General features: G+C 41.4%; 3 protein-coding genes across 4 annotated transcripts in view; 1 reads left to right on the top strand and 2 right to left on the bottom strand.

The window, feature by feature from the left end:
* The window catches only part of ecm2 (extracellular matrix protein 2, female organ and adipocyte specific), a 37,611-nt gene extending 26,296 nt beyond the window's left edge, over positions 1-11,315 (bottom strand). Inside the window, exon 1 of one of the 2 annotated variants that reach the window (XM_067999104.1) lies at positions 11,260-11,315. The gene's annotated coding sequence lies outside the window, so the exon portion shown is untranslated. The remainder of the gene's footprint in view (positions 1-11,259) is intronic. The other variant, XM_067999105.1, reaches the window with a different exon arrangement.
* cenpp (centromere protein P) overlaps positions 1-26,382 on the top strand; it is a 246,823-nt gene that overhangs the window by 206,101 nt on the left and 14,340 nt on the right. The window lies entirely within an intron of this gene.
* ippk (inositol 1,3,4,5,6-pentakisphosphate 2-kinase) overlaps positions 19,064-26,382 on the bottom strand; it is a 99,396-nt gene continuing 92,077 nt past the window's right edge. Inside the window, exon 13 of the mRNA XM_067998619.1 lies at positions 19,064-19,559. Coding sequence (XP_067854720.1) covers positions 19,553-19,559 — 7 coding nt within the window. The 3' untranslated portion in view covers positions 19,064-19,552. The remainder of the gene's footprint in view (positions 19,560-26,382) is intronic.

Here is a 26,382-nt window from a genome sequence, read left to right as displayed (position 1 = left end):
CAAACGTAAAATGCCTGGTTATTGAATCTCACTAATAAAGTACTTAACAAGGGAGGAAACATCCATTAGGACATAAAAGCTATAGAGAACGTTCAGCACTGTCAGGATGGTGACAGAGATAGAAAACTATAATTATGAGGAGGACTTTAAAATACTGGGACTACTTCCGCTGGAATAGAGAAAACTAAAAGGGGATATAATAGAGGTTTTTAAAATTATGAAGAGTTTTGATAGAGTGAATAGGGAAAGACGTTTCCCGGGTTTGGAGAGTCATTGGCAAAGGGTCATCGATTTAAAATTATCACATAAGAGGGTGGGGAGAGAGGTTAAGAGAACTTTCTTTATAGCATAGAGCAAGAAATGTTTTACCACAGGGTCAGGTTGAGATAGAGCCCGTCGCTTTTTTAAGGGAAAACTAGATAAATATTTGAAATGGAGAATGATACAAGACAATGGGGAAAACCCGGGCAAAAAGCCAACGCAGATACAATGAGCCAAATAGCCTCCTTCCGTGCTGTAAACTTCTATGGTTCATTATGTAGATTTTTATGATTAAAAACTCTGAGGAAGCTAGAAGTTGCACAGATCTACTTCATGAAGTGCTCGGTGTTGGAATGTACACAATTTATATGGAGCATCAAATCTGACCTAGTGCAATGTAATGAATGATTGCAAAATTAATACTTTTTGGATCACATGAAGTGTAATGGAGTGGAAAAACTTTCATCTGCAGAAAGGGTTATTAATCTACGGCAATCAAACTATTAATATGTACCTGAGAGATATTGTCACATCACCCAATCTCAAGGCATCTTTTATATTGAAAGAGTGGAAGCATTTGAAGGTTTGAGCTGTACTAATGCTTGATTTGTGACCTAGAAGGTGAAAATTGTGACTGTATAAAGTTATGTTCCAAGTATTTACAGTGAACAAAACAAGAAAAACTATAACTGTAGGCTATAGGAAAAATGCTTGATTAGATATCAAATGGAGATAAGGATTCCCCTTTTATGGGAATCAACTGCTTCAGAAATTGCAGCAAGTGTTTACTTGAGTTATGCAGATTTTGTTTTCTTTTGAAGTTTTATTCCCATGGAACAATCCAGAGTAGAATGTAAGAATTCAAACACAATGTGGGGGGGGGGGGGGAACAGATCCTGTTGCAGTCGCTCAATTTAGGTTTTTTTAATATATATTATATAAATAATAACATTAATTACTTCTTTATGCTTGCAAAAATCATTGTTCAACTAAGAAAGCCAGATAAGATTCAGAGAGCTATACCATTTCATATTGTTAAGTAGCAGATCAGCAATGAAGCAGTAATTCAGATTAGAGATCAGAAGATGTTTCATGGCCTAAGAAGAGGTTTCTGGTAGATGAATCAAAAGTGGAAGGTGCCTGGAGATACATGGGGCTCGAATTTCAATGTAAAAAAACGGGTGGGTTGGGGGCAGGGGGGCATTGAAAATTGCCGCCATTTCAGACCCGCCTCCAACCCACCCATTTCCGGTTTTCACGGGGATGGGACGGGACGAGGGGCGGGCGGCCAATCCACTTCCAGGAGGCAGATCTGGCCTTAAAATCTTTCAAGGAGGCTTCAGGCCTACATTTTTAACTTATTCCCCATTTCAACCCCGGGGGGCCCTGATTCCTGGGCCTTCTGTTTTACGCCTCGTGAAAGGAGACGAGAAGGCCCAAGACTGCAGGTAAGTGCCTGGAAAGGCATAGCTTGTGGGCCCAGAGGAGCACGACTGCTTCTCCCAGGCCTAACAAGCCTACCTGCAGGCGGAGACCCCCACCTCCCGATCACGGACCCCCGACCCCTGACCATCCCCCTCAACGATCATGGACCCCCGCAATGACCCCTGATTTCCCCCTCCCCCCCCAGGACTCACCCCTGTGTTCCTTGCCCACCCATGCCCCCGTCCCACTCCATGCAAACAAAAACTTATCTGCAGACGTCCTCTCTCTGGCTGGTCTCCCATCCGACTGAGACCAGCCTGTCAATCAGCCAGTCAGTCGGACGGGAAACCGACAAAAAAAAAATGACGTTCTTGTGTCAAAATTGTACGGATGTCCGGGAAACCCGTACTAATGGGTTTCCCGTCCTCAAATTGAAACCCCCCCCCCCCCCCCCCCCCCGCCTGTTCCCGGCTCCATTTGAAAATTGAGCCCATGATCACATTATTAATGTTTGATGGGCAAATGTAACAAATGGGAAAAGGGAATGGGCTTGGGAACTTAAGGTGAGTGGTAAAAGACTGTAGGACACAGCACAGAAGAGGGATCTGTCGGCGCTGGGCATCAAAATCATCAGTGCAGTGTGTAAAGTAGTAAAGAAGGCAAACAAGATTTTAGGATGTATAACCAGAGGGGACAGAACATAAATCCCATGCACTGATTCAGCTCTACCTCAATATCTTTGTACAGTTCTAATCACTGTACAATAGTGGGGACATTGGAAAGGATACAGAGGAAGGTGACTAATCTGATACTAGGGATTAGGCACTTGAGCTATGAGCAAAAAGACTAAAGAAATTGGGAATGTTTACACAGGAGAAAAAGTGGCTGTGGGAGACCTTACTGAAGTTTTGAAGATTCTAAGGGGTACAATTAAAATGAAATCTAATAATCACAAACTGTAACCAGAGGGCACAGACTCAAGCTCATAAAAGGAAAGCTGAACAGTTTAGATATAACTACTTCAAACAGATGGTATTGAGTGTGTAGAACAGACTGCTTAGGGAGAAAGTGAAGATGCATAGTACAATCCAATTTTTTTTTATTCGTTCATGGGATGTGGGCGTCGCTGGCAAGGCCAGCATTTATTGCCCATTCCTAATTGCCCTTGAGAAGGTGGTGGTGAGCCGCCGCCTTGAACCGCTGCAGTCCGTGTGGTGAAGGTTCTCCCACAGTGCTATTCGGGAGGGAGTTCCAGGATTTTGACCCAGCGATGATGAAGGAACGGCGATATATTTCCAAGTCGGGATGGTGTGTGACTTGGAGGGGAACGTGCAGGTGGTGTTGTTCCCATGTACCTGCTGCTCTTGTCCTTCTAGTTGGTAGAGGTCGCAGGTTTGGGGGTGCTGTCGAAGAAGCCTTGACGAGTTGCTGCAGTGCATCCTGTGGATGGTACGCACTGCAGCCACAGTGCGCCGGTGGTGAAGGGAGTGAATGTTTAGGGTGATGGATGGGATGCCAATCAAGCGGGCTGCTTTGTCCTGGATGGTGTCGAGCTTCTTGAGTGTTGTTGGAGCTGCACTCACCCAGGCAAGTGGAGAGTATTCCATCACACTCCTGACTTGTGCCTTGTAGATGGTGGAAAGGCTTTGGGGAGTCAGGAGGTGAGTCACTCGCTATAGAATACGCAGCCTCTGACCTGCTCTTGTAGCCACAGTATTTATAAGTCCAGTTAAGTTTCTGGTCAATGGTGACCCCCAGGATGTTAATGGTGGGGGATTTGGCGATGGTAATGCTGTTCAAGAGGTAGCTGGATATTTTTTTCGCAAAAGAGGCAATTATGAGATATAAAAGTATAATATGGTAGTTTTTGAACTTTGAGAACAGTCAGTTGAGCTGCATTTTTACTTCTCTGGTCCTGAACATTCCTAAAAAGTACTTTGGTTATGTGGCACTTTAAATGAGCTCTTGATCCCTTTTTATAAATGAGCTCCTGCACCTTTCATTCTCTTTTATAACTTTGGGGCACAAAAATAATGTTATTGCTCTTTAGATTTATAAGCAACCTGAAGGAATATGAAGTAACTTTTGAAAAAATTAAAGAAAACGCCATTTGAAATGGATGAAGTAAATGTTAAATTCATGAGGATACCCAATCGGCACAAGCATCTCTTGCAGTTTCTGAACCACAGTCAGTTACAATCCAAGTTGTGTATCAGGGAATTAAGAACCAAAAGAAAATTGTAATAGTCTATGCAAGTGACAGAGCGTAAAATTGTAGGTATCATGTAGTCCGTTGAAGAAGAATCAACAAGTGGCAACAGATGGAAAATGATCAATCAACAAAAAGTACAAAATGAGGATATGAACAGATGTAGGCAGTGGAACCAGCTGTAAAACTGAACTGGGTGCATGGCCAAAGACAAGGAAGTAAATAGAAATCTTCAGCACAAGTAGTCTTAGTTTTATAGGCAAGCATCGAAATCTGAGGAACCAACTGCTGAAGTCGATCCCAAGACACTATTAAGAAGTTTGGTGAACACTTTTACTAGTGGTTCCTGTAAAGACTAAGGATGGGTCTTTACAGCAAACTGAAGAACAGAAAAGGGTTGTTCACGTTCAGGAAATGCTGAACTGACGAGTATACAAATTAAGAGCAGGTGTAGGCCATTCGGCCCTTCGAGCCTGCTCTGCCATTTGATAAGATCATGGCTGATCTGATTGTGACCTCAACCCTACTTTCCCGTCGACCTACTATAACCTTTGACTCCCTTGTTAATCAGGAATCTATATAACTCAGCCTTAAAAATATTCAATGACCCTGCCTCCACCACTCTCAGAGGAAGGCAGTTCCACAGACTCACAACCCTCTGAGAGAAAAAAAATTCTCCTCATCTCCGTCTTAAATGGGAGACCCCCTTATTTTTAAACTGTTCCCCCTAGTTTTATTTTCTCCCACAAGGGGGAACATCCTCTCAGCATCTACCCCTTCAAGTCCCCTCAGGATCTTATATGTTTCAAAAAGATCACCTCTCATTCTTCTAAACTCCAGTGTATACAAGCCCAACTTGTCCAACCTTTCCTCATAAGATAACCCCCTCATCCCAGGAATCAGTCGAGTGAACCTTCTCTGAACCGCCTCCAAAGCAATTATGTCCTTTCTTAAATAAGGAGACCAAAACTGCACACAGTATTCTAGATGTGGTCTTGCCAATGCCCTGTACAACTGTAGCAAAACATCTCTACTTTTATATTCCATTCCCCTTGCAATAAATGGCAACATGCCATTTGCCTTCGTGATCACTTGCTATACCAGCATACTAACTTTTTGTGATTCATGTACCAGGACACCCAGATCCCTCTGTACCTCAGAGTTCTGCAATCTCTCTCCATTTAAATAATATACTGCTTTTTTTATTACTCCTGCCAAAGTTGTCAAGTTCACATTTTCCCACATTATACTCCATCTGCCAAATTTTTGCCCACTCCCTTTGCAGACTCCTTATGTCCTCTTCACAACTTACTTTCCTACCTACCTTTGTATCATCAGCAAATTTAGCAACCATACATTCAGTCCCTTCACCCAAGTTATTTAAGAAAATCAAAAAGTTAGTATGCAGGTGCAGCAGGTGATCAAGAAGGCCAACGGAATGTTGGCTTTTATTGCTAGGGGGATAGAATATAAAAACAGGGAGGTATTGCTGCAGTTATATAAGGTATTGGTGAGACTGCACCTGGAATACTGCATACAGTTTTGGTGTCCATACTTAAGAAAATACATACTTGCTCTCGAGGCAGTACAAAGAAGGTTCACTCGGTTAATCCCGGGGATGAGGGGGTGGACATATGAGGAGAGGTTGAGTAGATTGGGACTCTACTCATTGGAGTTCAGAAGAATGAGAGGCGATCTTATTGAAACATATAAGATTGTGAAGGGGCTTGATCGGGTGGATGCGGTAAGGATGTTCCCAAGGATGGGTGAAACTAGAACTAGGGGGCATAATCTTAGAATAAGGGGCTGCTCTTTCAAAACTGAGATGAGGAGAAACTTTTTCACTCAGAGGGTAGTAGGTCTGTGGAATTTGCTGCCCCAGGAAGCTGTGGAAGCTACATCTTTAAATAAATGTAAAACAGAAATAGACAGTTTCCTAGAAGTAAAGGGAATTAGGGGTTACGGGGAGCGGGCAGGAAATTGGACATGAATTTAGATTTGACATTAAGATCAGATCAGCCATGATCTTATTGAATGGCGGAGCAGGCTCGAGGGGCCGATTGGCCTACTCCTGCTCCTGTTTCTTATGTTCTTATGTTCTTAAGTCATTGATATAGATTGTAAATAGCTGAGGCCCTAGCACTCATCCCTGTGGCACTCTACTCGTTATGTCTTGCCAACCTGAAAATTATCCATTTATGCTTACTCTGTTTCCTGTTAGCTAACCAATCCTTTATCCATGCTAATATGTTACCTCCTACACAATGAATTCTTATTTTGTGTAGTAGCCATTGATGTGGCACCTTGTCAAAAGCCTTCTGGAAATCCAAGTACACCACATCCACAGGATCCCCTTTATCCATGTTGCTTGTTACTTCCTCAAAGAACTCTAATAAATTAGTCAAACACGATTTCCCTTTCACATAGTCATGTTGACTCTGCCTGATTGCCTGATTCTAGCATTCTCCCTATGACAGATATTAAGCTAACTGGCCTGTAGTTTCCTGCTTTCTCTCTCCCTCCTTCCTTGAATGGAGGAGTTACATTCGCTATTTTCCAATCTGATGGGACCCTTCCAGAATCTAGGGAATTTTGGAAAATTAATACCAATGCATCTACTATCTCTGCAGCCACTTCTTTTAAGGCCCTAGGATGAAGTCCGTCAGGACCTGGGGACTTGTCAGCTTTTAGTTCTAATAATTTTTTCACAACCCTTTCCCTGGTGATTGTAAATGTTTTAAGTTCCTCCCTCCCTTTCACCTCTTGATTCACAATTATTTCTGGCACGTTATTTGTCTCCTCTACAGTGAAAACGGACGCAAAATATCTGTTCAATTCATCCACCATTTCCTTATTCTCCATTATTAATTCCCCAGACTCTCTCTCTAGAGGACGAAAGCTCACTTTACTTACTCTTTTCCTTTTTAAACACCTGTAGAAACTCTTACTATCTATTATTCTTTTAGTCATTATGCTGTTTTTTATATTCTGACGAGAGCCAGAATGGTTGGCTGAGTTTGTAGTTAATGAGACTGAAGGAATTGAAGATTTAAGATCAGACCGATTAGCCAACAGGACTGCAATAAAAACTTTGAAAAATGCTAAGTCATCTGATGTTCATTACATCTTGGTGAAATTGTTAAAGTTAATGGAAGAATTCACAGCAGAATGGCTGCTCCTAGTACACCATCGTATTATAAAGAAAGGAAGAAGGGAATCGTTATGAGATACTGGAAAAGCGTGACTTGATTTTTATACAATAATTGGTATGGAATAATATTACTTTTAATCCCTAGTTAAATGCTCACAGCCATCATATTACAGAGGATCAAAGCTGCACTGAAGCAGAAGCCATGTTTTTTTTAAAAAAATCAATTTTTCTTGTACAGATTAAGTTGTGCTCAAAAGAGTTGTTGAAAAACACCTTAACTATCAATATTTGAGCGTCATTAACTTAATTGATTTTATCAAAGCACTCAGTACTTGTGGTTTTTTTTAAAGGCAATTTAAGAGATTGTAACCTGGTGGAAGTATATATTTAAATTAAAAGTGGTCATAATGTTCGCAAATAATATATTTGTGCAAAAGCAAGCAATGCTGACTGATTTGAGATAATATTCCGTAAAGAGAACCAAGAGCAAGTTGTTCCTGAGCTCCCTTCAGGTTCCGAGAGCCAATTTATAATGGCTCCTCCAAACCAAACGTTATTTTCTGGTATTGAAATTAGTTTGAATCCTTTTCACATTCATCACATTTCTTGTACTCCTGAAGTACAGCAAAAAAAAATCATTAAAGCAATTTTTAATTTGCCATTATTCCAAATTGTGAATTGGTTTGACAACGAGTTAATAAAACTTTTGCATGTACAGTGGCAAATGTAGACTCAACCTACCACTCTGCACTTTTGACCCAAACTGAGGAAAAAGCATTACACTGGGGTCAGCAGTTCGATGTGTGAAACTCCGAGTCCCTGAGGGTTTCACTTCCACTGCTCCAGTGCAGTTGTAATGAGGTTACTTGACTATATCCTGTTTACACACCAACATTAGTGTGCATCAAAATGGAAATCACTTCCCTGTGATACTAAATTTGGTGTGTAAATGCACCCCAAGACAAAAGTTAACAATGAAACATGCATTTTAAAGGGCACTAACTTGATGAAAAAGTGTTTGGGAAATGTTTATTTTTGTTTCCAAATACGTGACGCATTGGGGTGGAATACAAGTTCAGATCAACCAAGAACTGCTCTGGAGTTGGATAACTTTGAGAAAACCTCACTCCAAGCTAAGGATGCAAATTTTCTATTCTGTTGTGTGGTATCTTGGGATTGAGTCATTATCTGCTATTTGCAATGGAGCCACTCCCAGACTGACCACTTAATTGATGTCATTACAGTGATCTTGCAGGGAGGAAGCCCCTATTCGGAGATCTTTATTGCACAATGATAATTGATATTTACATGTTTTTTAATTGAACATATATTTAGTGAAAGTATTATTTCTTCTGTAAAGAACACCCCATTTTTACGTAAGTATTCCCCTAGTCTTTCCTTCCTTTTTTAAAAAAAGCATATTAAGTATACGATACTATGTCAAATGAGGCTATGATCTCAATTCGGCTAAGAATGCTGCCTTCTTTGTTGTTAATTGGTCCAAGTCATAGAATCATAGAAAGGTTACAGCACGGAAGGAGGCCATTTGGCCCATCGAGTCCGTGCCGGCTCTATGCAAGAGCAATCCAGCTAGTCCCACTCCCCTGCCCTATCCCTGTAGCCCTGCAATTTTTTCCTTTCAAGTACTTATCCAGTTCCCTTTTGAAAGCCACAATTGAATCTGCCTCCACTACCCCCCCCCCCCACCCCCGGCAGTGCTTTCCAGATCATAACCATTCGCTGCATTAAAAAGTGATTATGGCCTGGTTCCTGACCTCCCAGCAGAGTTCATACCTGGGGGTGGAGGCTGAGGCCTCCCTTCTAGCCACTTGATCGGCTTGACATTTCATATGCCTTTAGAGGAAGCCACTGGAGAGCCAGGAACACCTAACTTTTGCAGTACCCCTCTTGGCCTAGCCGGGACTCTGTGCCTCCCTGGGGAATTCGGCCACATGTGAAAGCCCTCTACCCGATCTGTCACAATGGGGACCTCCTGGGAGAATTCAGCTCAAGTGGATTCAGAGCCTGCCGTGAGAAAGGCATCACTGGATTATGGCCAGATTATACCTCAACACCAGCTGGTCAGAGGATTTTGATTCTCCCAACATGACCAGTGCTTCTGTCACTGCTGATGGGGCACTGGCTCCGAACCCCTGTAGTGCTTTTCTGGCTCTGGCTCTGGCTCTAGCTCCGGCATGGGCCAGTTCCCCGGAACTCTTCCGCCACTCTCTTATCGTTGCATATGTACCCTGTATACGTACTCACCTTCGTGTCCAGGGCCAGGGGAGGCCTAGAAGCAAAACCTAAACCATTCATTGAGGGAGGATGAGAGATGAAGTAAAAGGTCCTCGGACTTGCCATCAGCGACAGGATGTATGCAGGTCAACGCGAATTATAGATTGTGAGTGCCATGCCCCACATGGGCTTCATATGTTTCATCCCTACCTGTTGTATGACTGCTGAAGAGGTTGTGGGACAAAGGGTACCCATTAAATATGTGTGGTCCGGTCTGGCCATTCTGGCTGGCAGACTGGGAGACTACTAGAACAATGGCCAGTCTTGTGATTCTGGAGGACCCAGCTCGGTGCCTGTTGGGCCTGCCTACAGGATTGCGATGGCCCTCCAATCAGCACATACTGACCCCCATCCCCCTTGGCACAGCAACCCACCCAGTGACCACACAGTGCAGAGACCCCAACTGACATAACCACTGGTAGGCAGGGCCTTCCTCCTTCTCATGTGCAGGCCTAACCAATCCTCAGAGACTGGGACCAAACAGGCTGCTACGACACCACTAACCTTGTTGCCAATTGTACACATTTAGAGACGCTACCAAAGTACATTTGTCTGACTGACCTTGACCCACTGTCCCCCTCCCCAGATAAAAAACCTATCAAACGGTGATGGTCATAGTCAAAAATGTTGTCGTGCCTGAGTACGAGAGGTCCATTTCCCCAGACCAGAACAGTGATTTGAACCAGTCCAACAGCTTGTTGATGAGGTCTAGCATTTTCCTAGATTTATATTACTGCCTGTGGCTTTGCATTTTGGAGAGGTTGATGCTGCTTCACCATTGCTGTGTCCATGTTAGTTGAGGTGGATGGTTTACCTGCTCAGGTTCTTCCTCAATCTGGTTACAGAAGTTTGACCATTCTAAAGAAACCCCCCACAAGACAAGATAGTCTTTTAGTCCAGGCAGTGAGGTAAAACAGTCCAGAGCACCTGGGAATGTAGGTCACTGCTACCATCCCTGCTCCTCCACACTTTCCACCATCACCATCAGACAGTCCCAGAAATAGCCATTTTAACCAGAAGAGAAAGGCATTTTTCACCAATCCAGAAGAAAATCTCAGAGGAAATAAATCTCTTGAACTGCCCTCCTAATCCAGCTAGTGCTCCCATTAGTAACTGAATGGCTATCTTGCTTTTATTTTGCTACTCATGATTTAAACATTGAGGTTTAAAACAGACAGCCACTGAAAAAGAAATAGAAAAATAAGAGGAGTGAACTTACCAGCTCCCCTCCCACCAGATACACATACTTTATACACTTACTCGAAATATATTTTAAGAATAAGCTGGCTAACTCCCCGAGTATGTAAAAGCCTGTGTCCCTGGGGTAAAAGAGTATGGTTTGTAATAAAGAATCAAAGGCAGGGTTACTGAAGAAACAAAAAGCCTGCTTGGAGAATGGAAAGTTTTGATTCAATGGTCCTTGGGATAGCAAGGCTCAGCTGGAAAATTCCTGTAAATGTTAGCTACATTCTTTTACTCTGACTAAGCAAGTAATTGTGTTGCATTATACTGTGAAGCTAATATGAAACTTATTATTTAATTGTCAGCCGATAGTGGTTTGGCAAAGCCATTTGGAAATTATATAAATCTTACAATTTTATAGAAGTCACCCTTTTCAGTTAATATTCATATTTCTGTTCCAGCAGAAAAATTGATGAAATGGAACAATGTGAAACTTTCAGAGCATCAAACAAACCCCCCAACTTTTGTAGTAGAACTTTAATTGCTTTTAATTAGTTTCAAGTTTCTTTTTGCAAGTAATAAAGCTGGAATCTGGTGTAAAAACAACAGAAAGGAGACATTTCTGCACATATTCAATTCCTGAAACCTGATACTATTGCATAGTTTGGGAATACTGAACCAAAGACAGCTAATGGAAATAAAGCATTTTAAACACAAAAGAACCACAATACATTACCACAACTCTTGTGAGGCCAAGCACTTCTTGCAGCCTTTGTTAACTTTAGTCTTATCAGAGCCAGAAACAAACAAACGTCTGAAGAATTTCAGCAGTGACAAATGTTAAAAGCAGATGGACTGCATTTTTTTTAAAGCGAGGTTTGCCTAAGTAATTTTAAAGTTGCTGTTAAGAAAACAAAAATTTAGAGATCATTCCTAGGTAAATTTGTGGGGAAATACAAGAATGCAGATACTGCTCTTAATTATTAGGCGTTGAACATCCAGTACAGAGCTACTAAGCACACTGAATGTTACCTGTCAGGAGTGGTATAGTGCGTAAAACACTTATCTCTAATTGAAGGGTGCATAAATAGTAGGGGTAGGATGGCGATCACATAAATCAGAACAGTCCCTTATATAGTCAGTTAAAGGATAACATTTCCAGTAAATTTGATGTCAGCTTATATAACTTAGTTGAAGCAAAGAAAGAAGTCGTTCAATGAGTTCGTAGCTGAAGCACTTTTGTGTAAGTGTAATTAATATACACGCTTGAGCCTGCCAGAGACTGCATGCAAAGTTTGAATTTCTTAAATGTATAACCTGATTCATAGGCAGTTTCAGGTGTATTTGTCACCATACTTCATAGAATCATAGAATCCTACAGTACAGGAGGAGGCTATTCGGCCCGTTGTGCCTGTGTCGGCTCGTTGAAAGAGCTATCCAATTAGACCCATGCCCTTGCTCTTTCCTCATAACCCTGCAAATTTTTCCTTTTCAAGTATATATCCAATTACCTGAAATAGGCAGAGTAGACTTCTGAGATCTACTTTGATCTAACTGGGCACTTTTTAAACAAAAAAATTCTGGCTGACCTAATTTAGAGTCAGAAGCATCTTTGTAACTCCTCCTGTTTGAGTGGTTGATTCCCAACTGAAAGGGCACATTTGAGTCATGAATCAGTGAAAATTGTCTGCCTCAGTTGGGCAATTTCTGTTTTTGGTTGGACTGCTAGATTGTGTATGAGACAAGGAAGTTGTTCCATCTTGGAGATTAAAAAAAATCATTGACTTACCTCTTCAAATTGTGTTTCATGCTGAAATACCTGAGAGCAGCAGTGACAATAGATGTAGCAAAATACATGGCACAGACCATCCTGCCCTCGCAGATGAAAGGAGGATCTTTAGTAAGAAATGATCAGAGGGAGAATAATGGAGTTTTTTTTTAAATTATGGTTTAAAGGATTAAAAAGACTGGAGGTTGGCATTGAAATTGGTCGGGTAGCAGCACAATGGGCGATGGCGAATCAGCAGCCCTTTTACAACCTGCTCAATTTTCCTTTCCACAATTCGCTATCGCCCATTTTGCGTTTCGGCCCCAAGACCAATTTCACCCCCATTGTAGCAAATACTTCTCGTATTTGTATGGGAAGTTAAGATCACCTTTAAACTTTGCCTGAGGAAGGGGAAAGCCCCCGAAAGCTTGTGGGATTAAAAATAAAATTGTTGGACTATAACTTGGTGTTGTAAAATTGTTTACACTTGTGGTTTATGACAGCCTCTGAACTCCCTTGATGGAATTACTGCTTTGTAATCCACGGCCACCTATCCCGTATCCTTTATATTATACTTGTATGAAGAAATAACTGAAGAAGTACACTCCTATTCTACAAATTGGATATCATGAGATAGATAACATCACAAAGCCATTTCACTTGCATTTTCATTATAAAACTATTTGTTCAAATTTATTTTTGTAGTTGAAAATGTATCAAAAGTGTTATAAATAGAATGTGTTGATATATATCTCCACTTGTGAAATTGTCTATAACTAGTTTGAGATATTCAACAACCCCATTTGTGAAATTAACCACAATACAAACAATAATAAGAGAGCTAATCCAGAACAATCTTGGTTCCATGTTTTAAAAAGTTCTGCACACAGTTTTTGTTTCCCTATCACAATTAAACGAAATAATATATTTTCCTGATCTCAATCTCTTGCAATGCTCCTTTTAGTACTTGAGCCATTTACAGTACTCCATCTATTGACCCTTTGAAGAATTGACAGATTTGAGTGATGGGCAGTCCTGAGGCTCGAACCTGAAATCTTCTGCTACTTGTTATGCTGAATCAATAAGTAATTCTCAGTTTTTGATAAATCATTCGAAAATAAGTTGCCTGATCTTCCAATACTGCATTCAGTTTACCATATTTCATATAGATGAGACAAAACTGTATAACTTTCATTGGTAATATTCCATCTCCCTCTGAAATGCAGAGTTCTTAATTTAAAAGCTTTCTGGGGAGGGAACTAGGTGCCAGTAGTTTAGAATAATGTCTTGCACTCAAATCCAGTCCCAAATGGTTTGACTAAAAAACTTACTTTGTTTCACTATTTAGGGTCTTAAGTGAAAAATGTCTGGATAATGTCAATTCATTGGTTCTCAGTGGATGAAAGTCCTCAGCGCAAGAATGTTGTCAGCAATCATAATTCATAATTGGCAAGTATAAAAATGCTCTCTGAATTGATATTTGAGGAGGCCTGGAACCGGATTCCTAAATTTTGCTTTTCATATTACTTTCAAGTGAATTTGTAACGGAATAATTGTTTGTCCCAGGTCTAGTCTTGTGGATTTCTGATTTTCAGTTATTTCTGGGCCTGTTAAAACACTGAGAAATTACGTAGTTCATTTCAGTAACACAAATAAAACCTGCTAAGATGAAGGGGGAAATGTAAAGAATACCTTTTACTGAATTTCCTCAAATGTCTCAGCATGTCATGACTGGTCCATCAGTTTGATTTAAGTAATTTTCATTCCCACTTCCATGATTGCATGAGTGAGCAGGAGGTTCGTACTCACATTTCTTTCCAAAATTATTGTCCCTGCTTCCATTCACTAGTCCCAACAATGAAAAACTCATTGCAGCTCTAAGAGTTCCAAGATCCTTAGGCTATGGAGATACAACATCCAGATGATTATGTTCTGGGGTATCCAAATTTTACCATGAGATATGAAAGTTGAAAGACTTTTAATTTGTAAGTATTGCCATGTAACAACTTCACTTAGAAAATCTGTAGCCTGTATTTCGGAACACATGCAAACAAAGATGCATGCCAGACTTAAGAACCCATCTTAAAGACTGGATCAGCCCATTCCAGATATCGCTTACAAAAGAAAAAAGTTGGTTCAAAAGTGAGGATGAAAAAGATGTTGCTCATGAATCTAAACAAAAAGTACTGGAGAAGCTCAGCAAGTCAGGCAGCAAATGTGGAGAAAGAAAGAGTTAAAGTTTCAGGTCGAAGACCTTTTGTCAGAACGAAAGGTCTTCGACCTGAAACATTAACTCTGTTTCTTTCTCCACAGATGCTGCCTGACTTGCTGAGCTTCTCCAGCATTTTCTGTTTTTATTTCAGATTTCCAGCATCTGCATTACTTTGCTTTTGTTCATGAATCTGCTGGCCATAGTTCAATCTGGAATTAATCTAAATCAGACTGATTGTTCCATTAGTGACCTTACTTGTCAAAATCCAGTTAGATTTATAACAAGTATCTACCTGATGTATTTTGGGCTGATGTAAAACTCAGCATTCCATTCATCCTGTCCAGGTTTTCATGTCAATTGATGAACACCCAAGATGCATGGGAAATAGTCATGTAGTGTAGAGTATAGTCAGCAGATTTACTTTTAAAATTTTGGATGCCTACTTTTTGACAGCATGTAATACAGGTTTATTTGGATATACAGGCATGACTTTCTATTTGGAAATGTAAGTGATATTGGAAATATGAAGCATCAATATCATGAAGTGTGCCATTTGCAAAGTCTTTTGAATTGGGCAAAGCATTGCTCTTATATTCAGCACAAACTGTTGATTCAAAGGGTGAATTCTCTTCAAATTTTGAAGACTGGAGATTTATCCTTCATTGTTTTCTTCTGACAAAATTTGTATTTGATTTGCTGAGTGCCTTCCTGCGTCATTTCCTACAAATGAGGATCTTCAAGTTCTTCAGTTCTGGCAGGGTAAGTTTCAACAGTGGCCCAAACTGTCAGACCATGTTTTGGTCATCTTGGCCTTGATAGTGCTGAGTGCCATAGTTGAAGGATTAGTCTTCAAAATGAAAATCGTTACCAGTCAGAAAATGAGAACAACCATATCCAAGTGGAAAATATACAGTGTGATTTGTTACAAGTTCAGTTTATGAAAAATGAACGGATACACTTACAATCAGCAATAGGCTTTGCTGAAAGCTTGTATCATTGGATAGAAACTGTAGTATTTTTAATGCTTTTATAAGTTAACTAAAATTCATATTAATGTCATGTCCATGGCTAAAGCAGATGATGGGGGAGAAATTGGATAGGGGCCATTTTTGGGCGCAGGTAGTGTGATGTGCTATTACCCCTGCCAGGCAGGACGCAAGTTTCGGCCCACCCGAGGACTCACCTGCAATCAGCGTTCCATTCCAGGCTTTGCACGTGGAATCAATGCAATCCGCACTTTCCACCACCAGGGGAGCTAATCTCTTAAAGGGAGGATGTTTCCTGGAAATCTCTTAAAGGTAGATGGCACCTGTTATTTGCTGAAAATAACAGTCTACTGTCTGAACAGAGATCAGACATCGCACACGTAAAACACAGATGCAGGCCCCGTCTCTATGTTTACACACTGATGAGTTATGTTAAATCATTGAATAAAAGTTGCGCACTACTAGTTTCCACATCCTCCAATCTGCACGCCAGACCTCACCAATCTGCCGATCTGAGTTGGTACCAGGCCTGCGAGAGTGCATGCACCAAGGTTCTCTGCTGATGCACTAGAGACCTTGGTGCAAGAGGTGGACAGAAGGAGAGACAGCCTATATCCGTGGGTGGGGGAAGGCCCGCCAGACATATATCCAAAAGGCAATAGGAGGCAGCAGGGGACAAAGTCAATGCCAGGCGCACAGCATCATGAAATGGATGCAGTGCAGGAAGAAGTTCAATGCTTTGACATGAGTGGTCAAGGTGAGTGAGGTCAACCATCAAGTGGTGTCTCCTACCAACTGCACCATGCACGACACCCCCATCACCCACAAACCAACAAACTCTTCCAACCAGATGCTTCCTCTCACCCTTACACATTACCACTGTTGCAAGCCGCCCACCCACAACTCACAGGTCACACACGCTAGCAGCTATTCAACTATGACAGGCACATCACCTAGACACACGTCCCGCTTTCTTGCAGGAGAAGATGGCGCATATCAGGAGGCAGCAAGTGGCAGTGGCATTTAGCTGCTTAAGCCTGTTCCGCCATTCAATGAGATCATGGTGGACCTGAGACCTAACTCCATATACCTGCCTTAGCCCCATATCCCTTAATACCCTTGGTTCACAGAAATCTATCAATTTCAGATTTAACATTCACAAGTGAGCTGGCATCAACTGCCGTTTGCAGAAGAGCGTTCCAAACGTCTCCCACCCTTTGCGTGTAGAAGCATTTCCCAACTTCACTCTTGCACGTCCTGGTTCTAAATGTTAGGTTATGTCCCCACGTTCTTGTAATCAAGTGTAGGAGACCTCCAAAAACAGTTACAAATGTCTTGGCAGCCAGAAGCAATGATCCAGCCACTAACCTGTAAATCCTGCATGGTCCCTTTAAATAGCGCTGGTGGGGGTCCTCCAGGTACTCCAAGACACGTTCAGATGGTCGGGGTTAAGACTGTGCGTTGAGTTGAGCGTCAAGTCCCAAAATGGCGTCTATCACTTTAAATCAGCGTTGCACACTGATTGAAGCCATTTTCTCATGATTCATACATGATTCCAATGTTCGTTATCTGTGCCTGCGCTAACTCCTATACCAAGATGACGTCAGGTACGCGTCACACTGGAAACGTGCGTGCGCATCCAAGACGCCATCTTGGATGTCGGAGAGGCCATGTAGCCAAAACAACGGGCACTACATGGCCCAATTTAGCACCCGATGTATTTAACTTCTGAAATATGGTGGAACAGCCTTGGTTTACAATGACCAAATTCTCATGGGAGTCGTATTAAGTGAACAACAAGCTGTTGACAGACTTCGGTTGTTTCACCCGATTTTACTCTGATTTGAATTTTTTTAATGCAAGATAAAAAAACTCTGCATTTAGTGAAAATGAAAAGTGGCTAAAAATAAGTAATGGAAATTGTTTTTTTTTTAAACACACCACATCCTCTTTATACAACCTTCTGCAATATAGGTGCATTTGGTTGAGTTATGCTACAGAATAATAAATTTAAGCTACCTTCAAAAACTTGGCTGCCTAACTGCAATCAGTTCAAAAGACCTGAATAATTAATGCCCTCAGACTCCATAATTTAGAGTCTGGAAGCCATCTCCTGGAATTTATGCTGTTAAATCCATTTTCTGTAGATTGTTCACAGACTTACGAGCCCAGTTTGAGTCTGTAGCTGGCCTATGGGAAAGAGATTTAACACCATAAATTCCTAGAGCCACTCACAGAAACCAGGTTCCTGGAATTAGAGCTAAAATAAAACCATTGTAAAAGGCTCAATACTCAAGTTCCTTTCCACCATTCCAAAATCTGTGCTCTTAGAGGAGTTATGCAGTGGTGGTGCACTTTAAGCTTTCAAGGAGCACTATATGTACATATAAACATTTTATTTTGCTTTACTATGTCCTACGGCACAGCTCACAGATAAAAGATAAAGAAAGGAGTGGTACTTGGGGCTGACGTACCCTCTTCCACGTTTCAGTTGTGGACGCACTTTCCCCAATGTGCAGGCTGCGCTTCATGTAGGAAAGTATAATTAATTTTATTTGGTTTTCAACCTAAAACTGTTAGACCAGTAAAACACAGCCCGATCATTTTGGACTTAAACATCCCCTGTTCTTCTTCAAATGGTGCTATGGGATCTTTTATGTCCATCTGAGAGAGCAGATGTCTCATCTGAAAGACGGCACCTCCGACAGCGCAGCACTCCCTCAGTACTGCACTGAAATGTCGTCCTGGATTACGTGCTCAAGTCCTTGAGTGGGGCTTGAGCCTACAATCTTCTGACTCAGAGGGCAAGAGTGCTCCCACTTAGCGAAGGCTGACACCCAAGGCGCTTCACAGAAGCGTAATCAGACAAAAATAGACGCCAAGCCAAAGAGGGAGATATTAGATGGGGTGACCGAAAGCTTGGTGAGAAAGGTCTCAAAAGGAGGAGAGGGAGATAGCGAGACATAGGGAGGGAATTCCAGAGCGTAGGGCTAGACAGCTGAAGGTACGGCTGCCAGTGGTGGGGCAAAGGAAGGGAAGGTGATGAGACCAGAGGCGGAGGGATGCAGAATTTTAAATTGGAAGCATTGCAGGGAAGGAAATCTGCCGACCTTACCCGGTCTGGCCCTATATGTGACTCCAGTCCCACATCAATGTGATTGACTCATAACTGCCCTGTGACGTAGCCTAGCTGAGTGGCATCACCAACGAGGGATGGGCAATAAATGCCAACCTTGCCAGCGATGCCCACATTTCGAGAATTAATTTTTAAAAAGGACTGGGAGTTGATGAATTTTTCTTGTTATAAGCTTTTTGTATGACTTCAAAAGTTAGCTCAGTGTCTCCTACTCGTAAAAATGACCATCGTAGTTACAAGAAAAAGCAATTTAATTGAGGAACAGCTTGATCTTAATAGGAATTTAGAATCATAGAAATGAATGGGTGGAAAATCTAAGGAATTTGCTCTTAAGATACAAGCTCATATGTTAAAACAACACAAGCACAAAACACAACCAGAATGCCATTTAAAACATGTTGATTGTATTTAAACATTTCAGATGACATTAAGCTCAAACAGATATAAAATTACAAGTGGTGCAACTGTACACTTTAAATGATGAGAAATGAGAATTATTCCTGACGAGGTGGTGCAGTGGATTCGACCCCTGTTATATCAGTTCAAAGCCAGCCCAGACTAAGATTTTTTGAAAATCCCCTGCACTTTTTGATTGTAAGGATTCTTCTACATGGAGTCTCAGTCCAGTTCCTAGTGGGTGTGAATCACAGAACAAAACCTGCCCTCGCTCATTCAGCACTAAATTGATACCTCTCCCTTTGAGCACAAAAAAATTAGTAAAAATTATTATTATTGAACTGTGGTTTTGTGTAGAATTTCATTTTGGTGGTGCTCCAACATTCTGTGCCATGAAGGAGTAGGATGCAAGTTTGCAGTTCTCCAAATGATGAGTTTTCAATTTTGATTGTGTTACCAGGGTAGGCAATCAGTGTAGAATAAGTATTGGTCGACTAAGTCAGTGATTAGGTTATTCCACATCACCCTTGTTCACCACCTGGTTTATGACATGAAAATGAAATTAGATACAGTTTAATGAATATCTAGCAGCAGTTACATGGCACCATTTTAGAAACAGGGGTAGGCCATTCAGCCCCTTGAGCCAGCTCCATCATTCAGTTAGATCAGGGCTGATCTGTACCTCAACTCCATTTACCTGCTTTTGTTCCATATCCCTTAATACCCTTACCTAACAAAAATCTATCAATCTCAGTCTTGAAAGCTCCAATTGTCCCCACATCCACAGCCTTTTGGGGGAGAGAATTCCAGATTTCTACTACCCTTTGTGTGAAAAGGTGCTTCCTGATTGCGCTCCCGAATGGCCGAGCTCTAATTTTAAGATTATGTCCCCGCATACTTGATTTCCCCACCAGAACCACCCTATGGAATCCTTTTAACATTTTAAACACCTTGATCAGATCACCCCTCAATCTTCGATACTCAAGGAAGTACAAGCCAAGTTTATGCAACCTGTCCTCATAATTTAACCCTGAGGCCAGTATCATTCTGGTGAATCTACACTGCACCTCCTCCGAGGCTAATATATCCTGCATGAAGTGTGGTGCCCAAAACTGAACAGATGGGATCTGACCACAGCTTTATACAACTGAAGCATAACTTCCTCCCCTTTGTATTCAGGCCCCCTTGAGATAAAGGCCAAAGTTCCATTAGCCTTTTTAATTGAATATTTGTATCTATCTACTAGCTTTTAATGATTTTTATACTTGCACTCCCAAATCTCTTTGCTCTTGTACAGTTCCTAGTTTCTCACCATTTAGAAAATACTCTGATTCATCTTTCTTAGGTCCAAAGTGGATGACCTCACATGTGCCCACATTGAACTCCATCTGCCATAGTTTTTCCCACTCACTTAATCTGTCTATGTCCCTTTGCAACTTCCTGCTCTCATCTGCACCACTTACTGTCCCTCCTAACTTAGTGTCATCTGCAAACTTGGATATTCAACTCTCTATTCCTTCATCCAAGTCATTAACAAATATGGTGAAAAGTTGAGGCCCCAGAACAGATCCCTGGGAAATGCCATTTGTCACATCCTGCCAATCAAGAGTACATACCCTTTATCCCCACTCTCTGTTTCCTACCTCACAACCAAATTCCAACCCAAGTCAAAAATCCAATTCCATGTGTTCTCATTTTTGGAAATAATTTTCATTATGAGTTTGTATGATAGCAAAGTTTTTTAACAGTTTGTAACAATCCTTTGAACTCCAGAACGCCAGTCACTATAAGTTCACAAGTTGTGTGAAGTAACTGTAGGTAAATCGAATAGTATTGCTATGTCAAGACGATAAAACTAAAAGTATTATACTTTGGTTAGTGCTTGGATATTTTTGGACCCAAATTTGGAAAAAGGATAATAAGGCTCTTGAGATAGGCAAAGGTGAGCAACAAGGATGATACCTAAAATTGAATCTTTCAGTTATGAGGATAGGCTTAGAGAGTTATGGTTATTTGCTTTTGGAAAAACATCGCCTATCGGGAGAATGATTAAGATTTTTAAAAGGATTGGATTATGGTAGTACTGGAGATGATATCCAAAATGGATAGTGGTGCTAGGATTAGAATATGCATATAAAGTATGTGGACAGAGTGAGGTTAGATGTAAGTAAGTTCCTCTTAAATGCAAGTGCTTTTATCTCTCTGAGAAACCATAAATAGACGAGCAGCAGACGTGGAAAATATGGATACAATGCAGATTTTAAGAATGGACTTGATTAGTTCCTGACTGAGGGGGACATTGCAGCATATTGGAAGATGGACTATTTTCCTTCTGTTTTTTTTTGCCTCCACCAGAAGTTAGTTTCTAAAAATGGGAGTGTGGTTGACAAGATTGTACCACCTGAACATTGATGGGCCTGACTCTGTTTTCTCATCCTTTTCATAGGAACACAAAATTATATTATATTCTTGGCCTTACTTTTCCACATAACCGTTATTTTCTATAATGTTTACTTGCTAGTTTCCTAGGGCAGTTTTATTCTTTTTTGGATTTTTTTTGTCAACAGCCAGTGTCATAGAAGACACCTGTGCTCCACTGGCACAGACACAATGGGCCTAATGGCAGCCTCTTGTGCTGTATGATTCTGTGTGGTTGATAAATGATGGGGTAAATTGTTCACAATAAAGGAGCTACAATTGTGACATAGTCACTGCAAGTTTATCGACAGATAATCTGCAGTTGATTACCAAGAAATATTTTATTTAAAACGGCATTATATTAGAGCCACAAAGTTACTGCGAGCTTTTTCTTTTGTCATATTTCAACAATGTTGAGAAAATGATTTCAGATGAATTTCAGAATATAACCTCTCATCTGCTTCATAAACAGAAGTCCACCACTCCTACTAATTTGTGTAAGTAAAGCTGTCAAGGCTATTCATTTAGTGAATAGCTTTCATGAAATAAAGAATGTCATTTTATTGTCAAGAAATAATATATTGATGAATTGCTTATAAGTGCAAATCTTATTGCAAAGATTTTAGTTGGAATTTGGCTTAAGATCACATTTAATGCTGGTACTGAGCCTGGAATTTCAGTATTCAGCTCAGCAGTTAATTAAGTTTACCATTCTCTCCCCAAATCAACTGGTTTTAATTTTATTAGAGCCAACATACTGATTTTAATCATATATACATTTGCTTCCTAAATATAAGTTGGTTTAGTTTATGACATAGTATATTAATTACAATTTGTGATAAACTCCAGAATATGTCCTTTAATATATTGTCTGTTAATTGTGACATTTTGCAAACCCAGATGTTGGTGATTGATGCTGCCTGTTTATAAATGAGGCAAACTGGCATTGAAACATATGGTTCTCGTTTCACAGCTCAGGCAAAATGCATACTTTGGCAGAACAAATAGGATTCAAAATATTTCAGAAGAACACAATAAAGGATTTTATTTTCTTAAACAAAGTTATTTGGGAAAAGAGGACAGTATGCAGCTTGATTCACTGCAGTATTGCTTGCTAGTATCATTTAACCAAAAAGATGTGTGTTGCAGCAACATTTTGTTTGCTGAATCCCTATTTAAACAAAGACATTTCTAACACAAATCGCCACGGAATTTCTCCACATAATATCTTTATATATAAACGTCTTGTAAATAGCACACATCCCTAGTAAATGTTGTACCTCAAAGTAAATATAAAGCAAAAAAAGTGATTGGCTCAAATAACCACTGTCCATTCAGCTAACATTAATTGGCTCAAGTATGTCATTGTCTGAAGATAAAGCAATCAACAACCACATTTTTTTTCAATCAGGAACCAGAATCCATAACAAAGTGAACCAATCAAATAGTTCAAAAGATTTTCTCAAAGTTGTTTTGGCAACCCCAGTTGTTTTCTGTGGCACCACACAGAGCTCACAATTAAACTTTTAATGCAATAGATATGTAAAAATTACATAATTTTTTTTAAATTCAGTAAATATAGTTAGAACTTCCTGCACCAACTTTCCCACACACAGGCCTGCCCCTCTTTCTAGGACTTGGAGCTTCAGTTCTCCTCCATCGATAGAACTGGCAGTCTTCACTTCTGAGTTCACTCCTGATTTTTTCCTGAGTTCCATGCATACACAAGCTCAGTGCCTGTAAATGACTCTTCAAACCTTGTATGTACCTTCACTGCCTCACTCGACCCTGCACTTTCCCAAAGCTGACTCCAGTGCCAACCTACGATGTTTATTTAAATACCTCGTTAACCAACCTGAATGACGCTGGGTAATATGCAGGATCACAACCTTTTTGTAAGTAGTAAAATTATTTATTGCACCCATTTTGCCCCCATCGGTGGAATTTCTTATTTCTCCCCATTACCTACCTGTGGAAGTTCCTTTTGTATTTTAAAAGATTGTTTGCAGTGGCACATTATTCCCAAAAGAGCTACTTGTTTCTGAGTGCTGAGGTTACAAAGAAATTCGATATGCGCAGAGGTTGCAATTTAAAAAGTTGGGGTTTTCCTCGCTTATAAAATAATTTATTCTATCTAGATGGTAACATTCTGGCCTCTCAGTCAGAAGGTCGTGAATTCAATCCCCACTCTGGAAACTTGAGCACATAATCTATGCTGACACTTCAGTGTAATACTGAGGGAATCCTTCATTGTTGGAGGTACCATATTTTGGATGAGACATTAAACCGAGGTCCCATCTGCCCTCTAAGGTGGACGTAAAAGATCCCATGGCACTATTCGAAGCAAAGCTGGAGATTTCTCCCAGGACCTGACCAAAATTTATCCTTTAAAAACATATTGTCTGGTCATTTATGTCATTGCTATTTATGCGACATTGCTGTGCACAAATTGGCTGCTGCTTCTCTTACATTACAACAGTGACTACACTTCAAAAGTACTTTATTGGCTGTAAAGTGCTTTGGGTTGTCCTACGGTCATTTGTTTTTTTAAAACTAACTGCCTATCAGTAATCTGTTTCTTCTGCATTCTGTAATAAAGTCTGAGGGGTGATCTACCAGAGGTCTCTAAAATTATGAAGGGGTTTGATAGGGTAGATATAGAGAAGATGTAATTTCAACGTAATTTAAAAGGGGTAACTAAGCTAAGGCAAGTCATGGCAGCAGACCTCGCACCCGTGATATGCCCCTCCTGCAAGATGTGGGAAGTCATGGACACTACCAGTGTCCCTGCCGACCATGTGTGCAGGAAGTGTGTCCACCTGCAGCTACTGACCGATCGTATCTTGGAGCTGGAGCTGCGGGTGGACTCACTGTGGAGCATCCGCGATGCAGAGAAACTCATGGATAGCACGTTTAGCGAGTTGGTCACACCACTGGTAAAGGGAGTACAGGCAGGAAGTGAATGGGTGACCACCAGGCAGAGTAAGAGGTGCAGGCAGGTAGTGCAGGGGTCCCCTGTGGCCATCCCCCTCTCAAACAGGTATACCATTTTGGATACTGTTGGGGGAGATGGCTCACCAGGGGAAGGTGGCAGCGGCCAGGTTCATGGCGCCGTGGCTGGCTCTGCTGCACAGGAGGGCAGGAAAAAGAGTGGCAGAGCTATCGTGATAGGGGACTTGATTGTAAGGGGAATAGACAGGCGTTTCTGCGGACGCAACCGAGACTCCAGGATTGTATGTTGCCTCCCTGGTGCAAGGGTCAGGGATGTCTCGGAGCGGCTGCAGGACATTCTGGAGGGGGAGGGTGAACAGCCAGTTGTCGTGGTGCATATAGGTACCAACAATATAGGTAAAAAACGGGATGAGGTCCTACAAGCTGAATTTAGGGAGTTAGGAGTTAAACTAAAAAGTAGGACTTCAAAGGTAGTAATCTCAGGATTGCTACCAGTGCCACGGGCTAGTCAGAGAAGGAATGACAGGATAGCTAGGATGAATACGTGGCTTGAGAGATGGTGCAAGAGGGAGGGATTCAAATTCCTGGGACATTGGAACCGGTTCTGGGGGAGGTGGGACCAGTACAAATTGGACGGTCTGCATCTGGGCAGGACTGGAACCAATGTCCTAGGGGGAGTGTTTGCTAGTGCTGTTGGGGAGGGTTTAAACTAAAGTGGCAGGGGGATGGGAACCGATGCAGGAAGTCAGTGGGAAGTAAAGTGGTGACAGAAACAAAAGGCAGTTAGGGAGAGTGTACAAAACATGACCGGACAGATGGTCTGAGAAAGCAGGGCAAAGACCAAGGGAAGTCTAGATTAAACTGCATTTATTTCAATGCAAGAAGTCTGATGGGCAAGGTAGATGAACTCAGGGCATGGATGGGTACATGGGACTGGGATGTTATAGCTATTACTAAAACATGGCTAAGGGAGGGGCAGGACTGGCAGCTCAATGTTCCAGGGTACAGATGCTATAGGAAAGATAGAGCAGGAGGTAAGAGAGGAGGGGGAGTTGCGTTCTTGATTAGGGAGAACATCACGGCAGTTGTGAGAAAGGATATATCCGAGGGTTCGCCCACGGAGTCTATATGGGTAGAACTGAAAAATAAGAAGGGAGAGATCACTTTGATAGGATTGTACTACAGACCCCCAAATAGTCAACGGGAAATTGAGGAGCAAATATGTAAGGAGATTACGGACAGCTGCAAAAAAAATAGGGTGGTAATAGTAGGGGACTTTAACTTTCCCAACATTGACTGGGACAGCCATAGCATTAGAGGCTTGGATGGAGAGAAATTTGTTGAGTGTATTCAGGAGGAATTTCTCATTCAGTATGTGGATGGCCCGACGAGAGAGGGGGCAAAACTTGACCTCCTCTTGGGAAATAAGGAAGGGCAGGTGACAGAAGTGTTAGTGAGGGATCACTTTGGGACCAGTGATCATAATTCCATTAGTTTTAAGATAGCTATGGAGAATGATAAGTCTGGCCCAAAAGTTAAAATTCTAAATTGGGGAAAGGCCAATTTTGATGGTATTAGACAGGAACTTTCAGAAGTTGATTGGGAGAGTCTGTTGGCAGGCAAAGGGAGGCCTTCAAAAGTGTGTTAACCAGGGTTCAGGGTAAGCACATTCCTTATAAAGTGAAGGGCAAGGCTGGTAGAAGTAGGGAACCTTGGATGACTCGGGAGATTGAGGCCTTAGTCAGAAAGAAGAAGTAGGCATATGACATGCATAGGCAGCTGGGATCAAGTGGATCCCTTGAAGAGCATAGTGATTGCCGGAGTAGAGTTAAGGGAGAAATCAGGAGGGCAAAAAGGGGACATGAGATTGCTTTGGCGGATAAGGCAAAGGTGAATCCAAAGAGCTTCTACAAATACATAAAGGGCAAAAGAGTAACTAGGGAGAGAGTAGGGCCTCTTAAGGATCAACGAGGTCATCTATGTGCGGAACC

This window comes from Heptranchias perlo, chromosome 17, assembly GCF_035084215.1.
Source record: "Heptranchias perlo isolate sHepPer1 chromosome 17, sHepPer1.hap1, whole genome shotgun sequence".
Taxonomy (NCBI): domain Eukaryota; kingdom Metazoa; phylum Chordata; class Chondrichthyes; order Hexanchiformes; family Hexanchidae; genus Heptranchias; species Heptranchias perlo.
The sequence above is the reverse complement of the archived record's forward strand: the minus strand, read 5'-3'. Positions and strand labels throughout refer to the sequence as shown.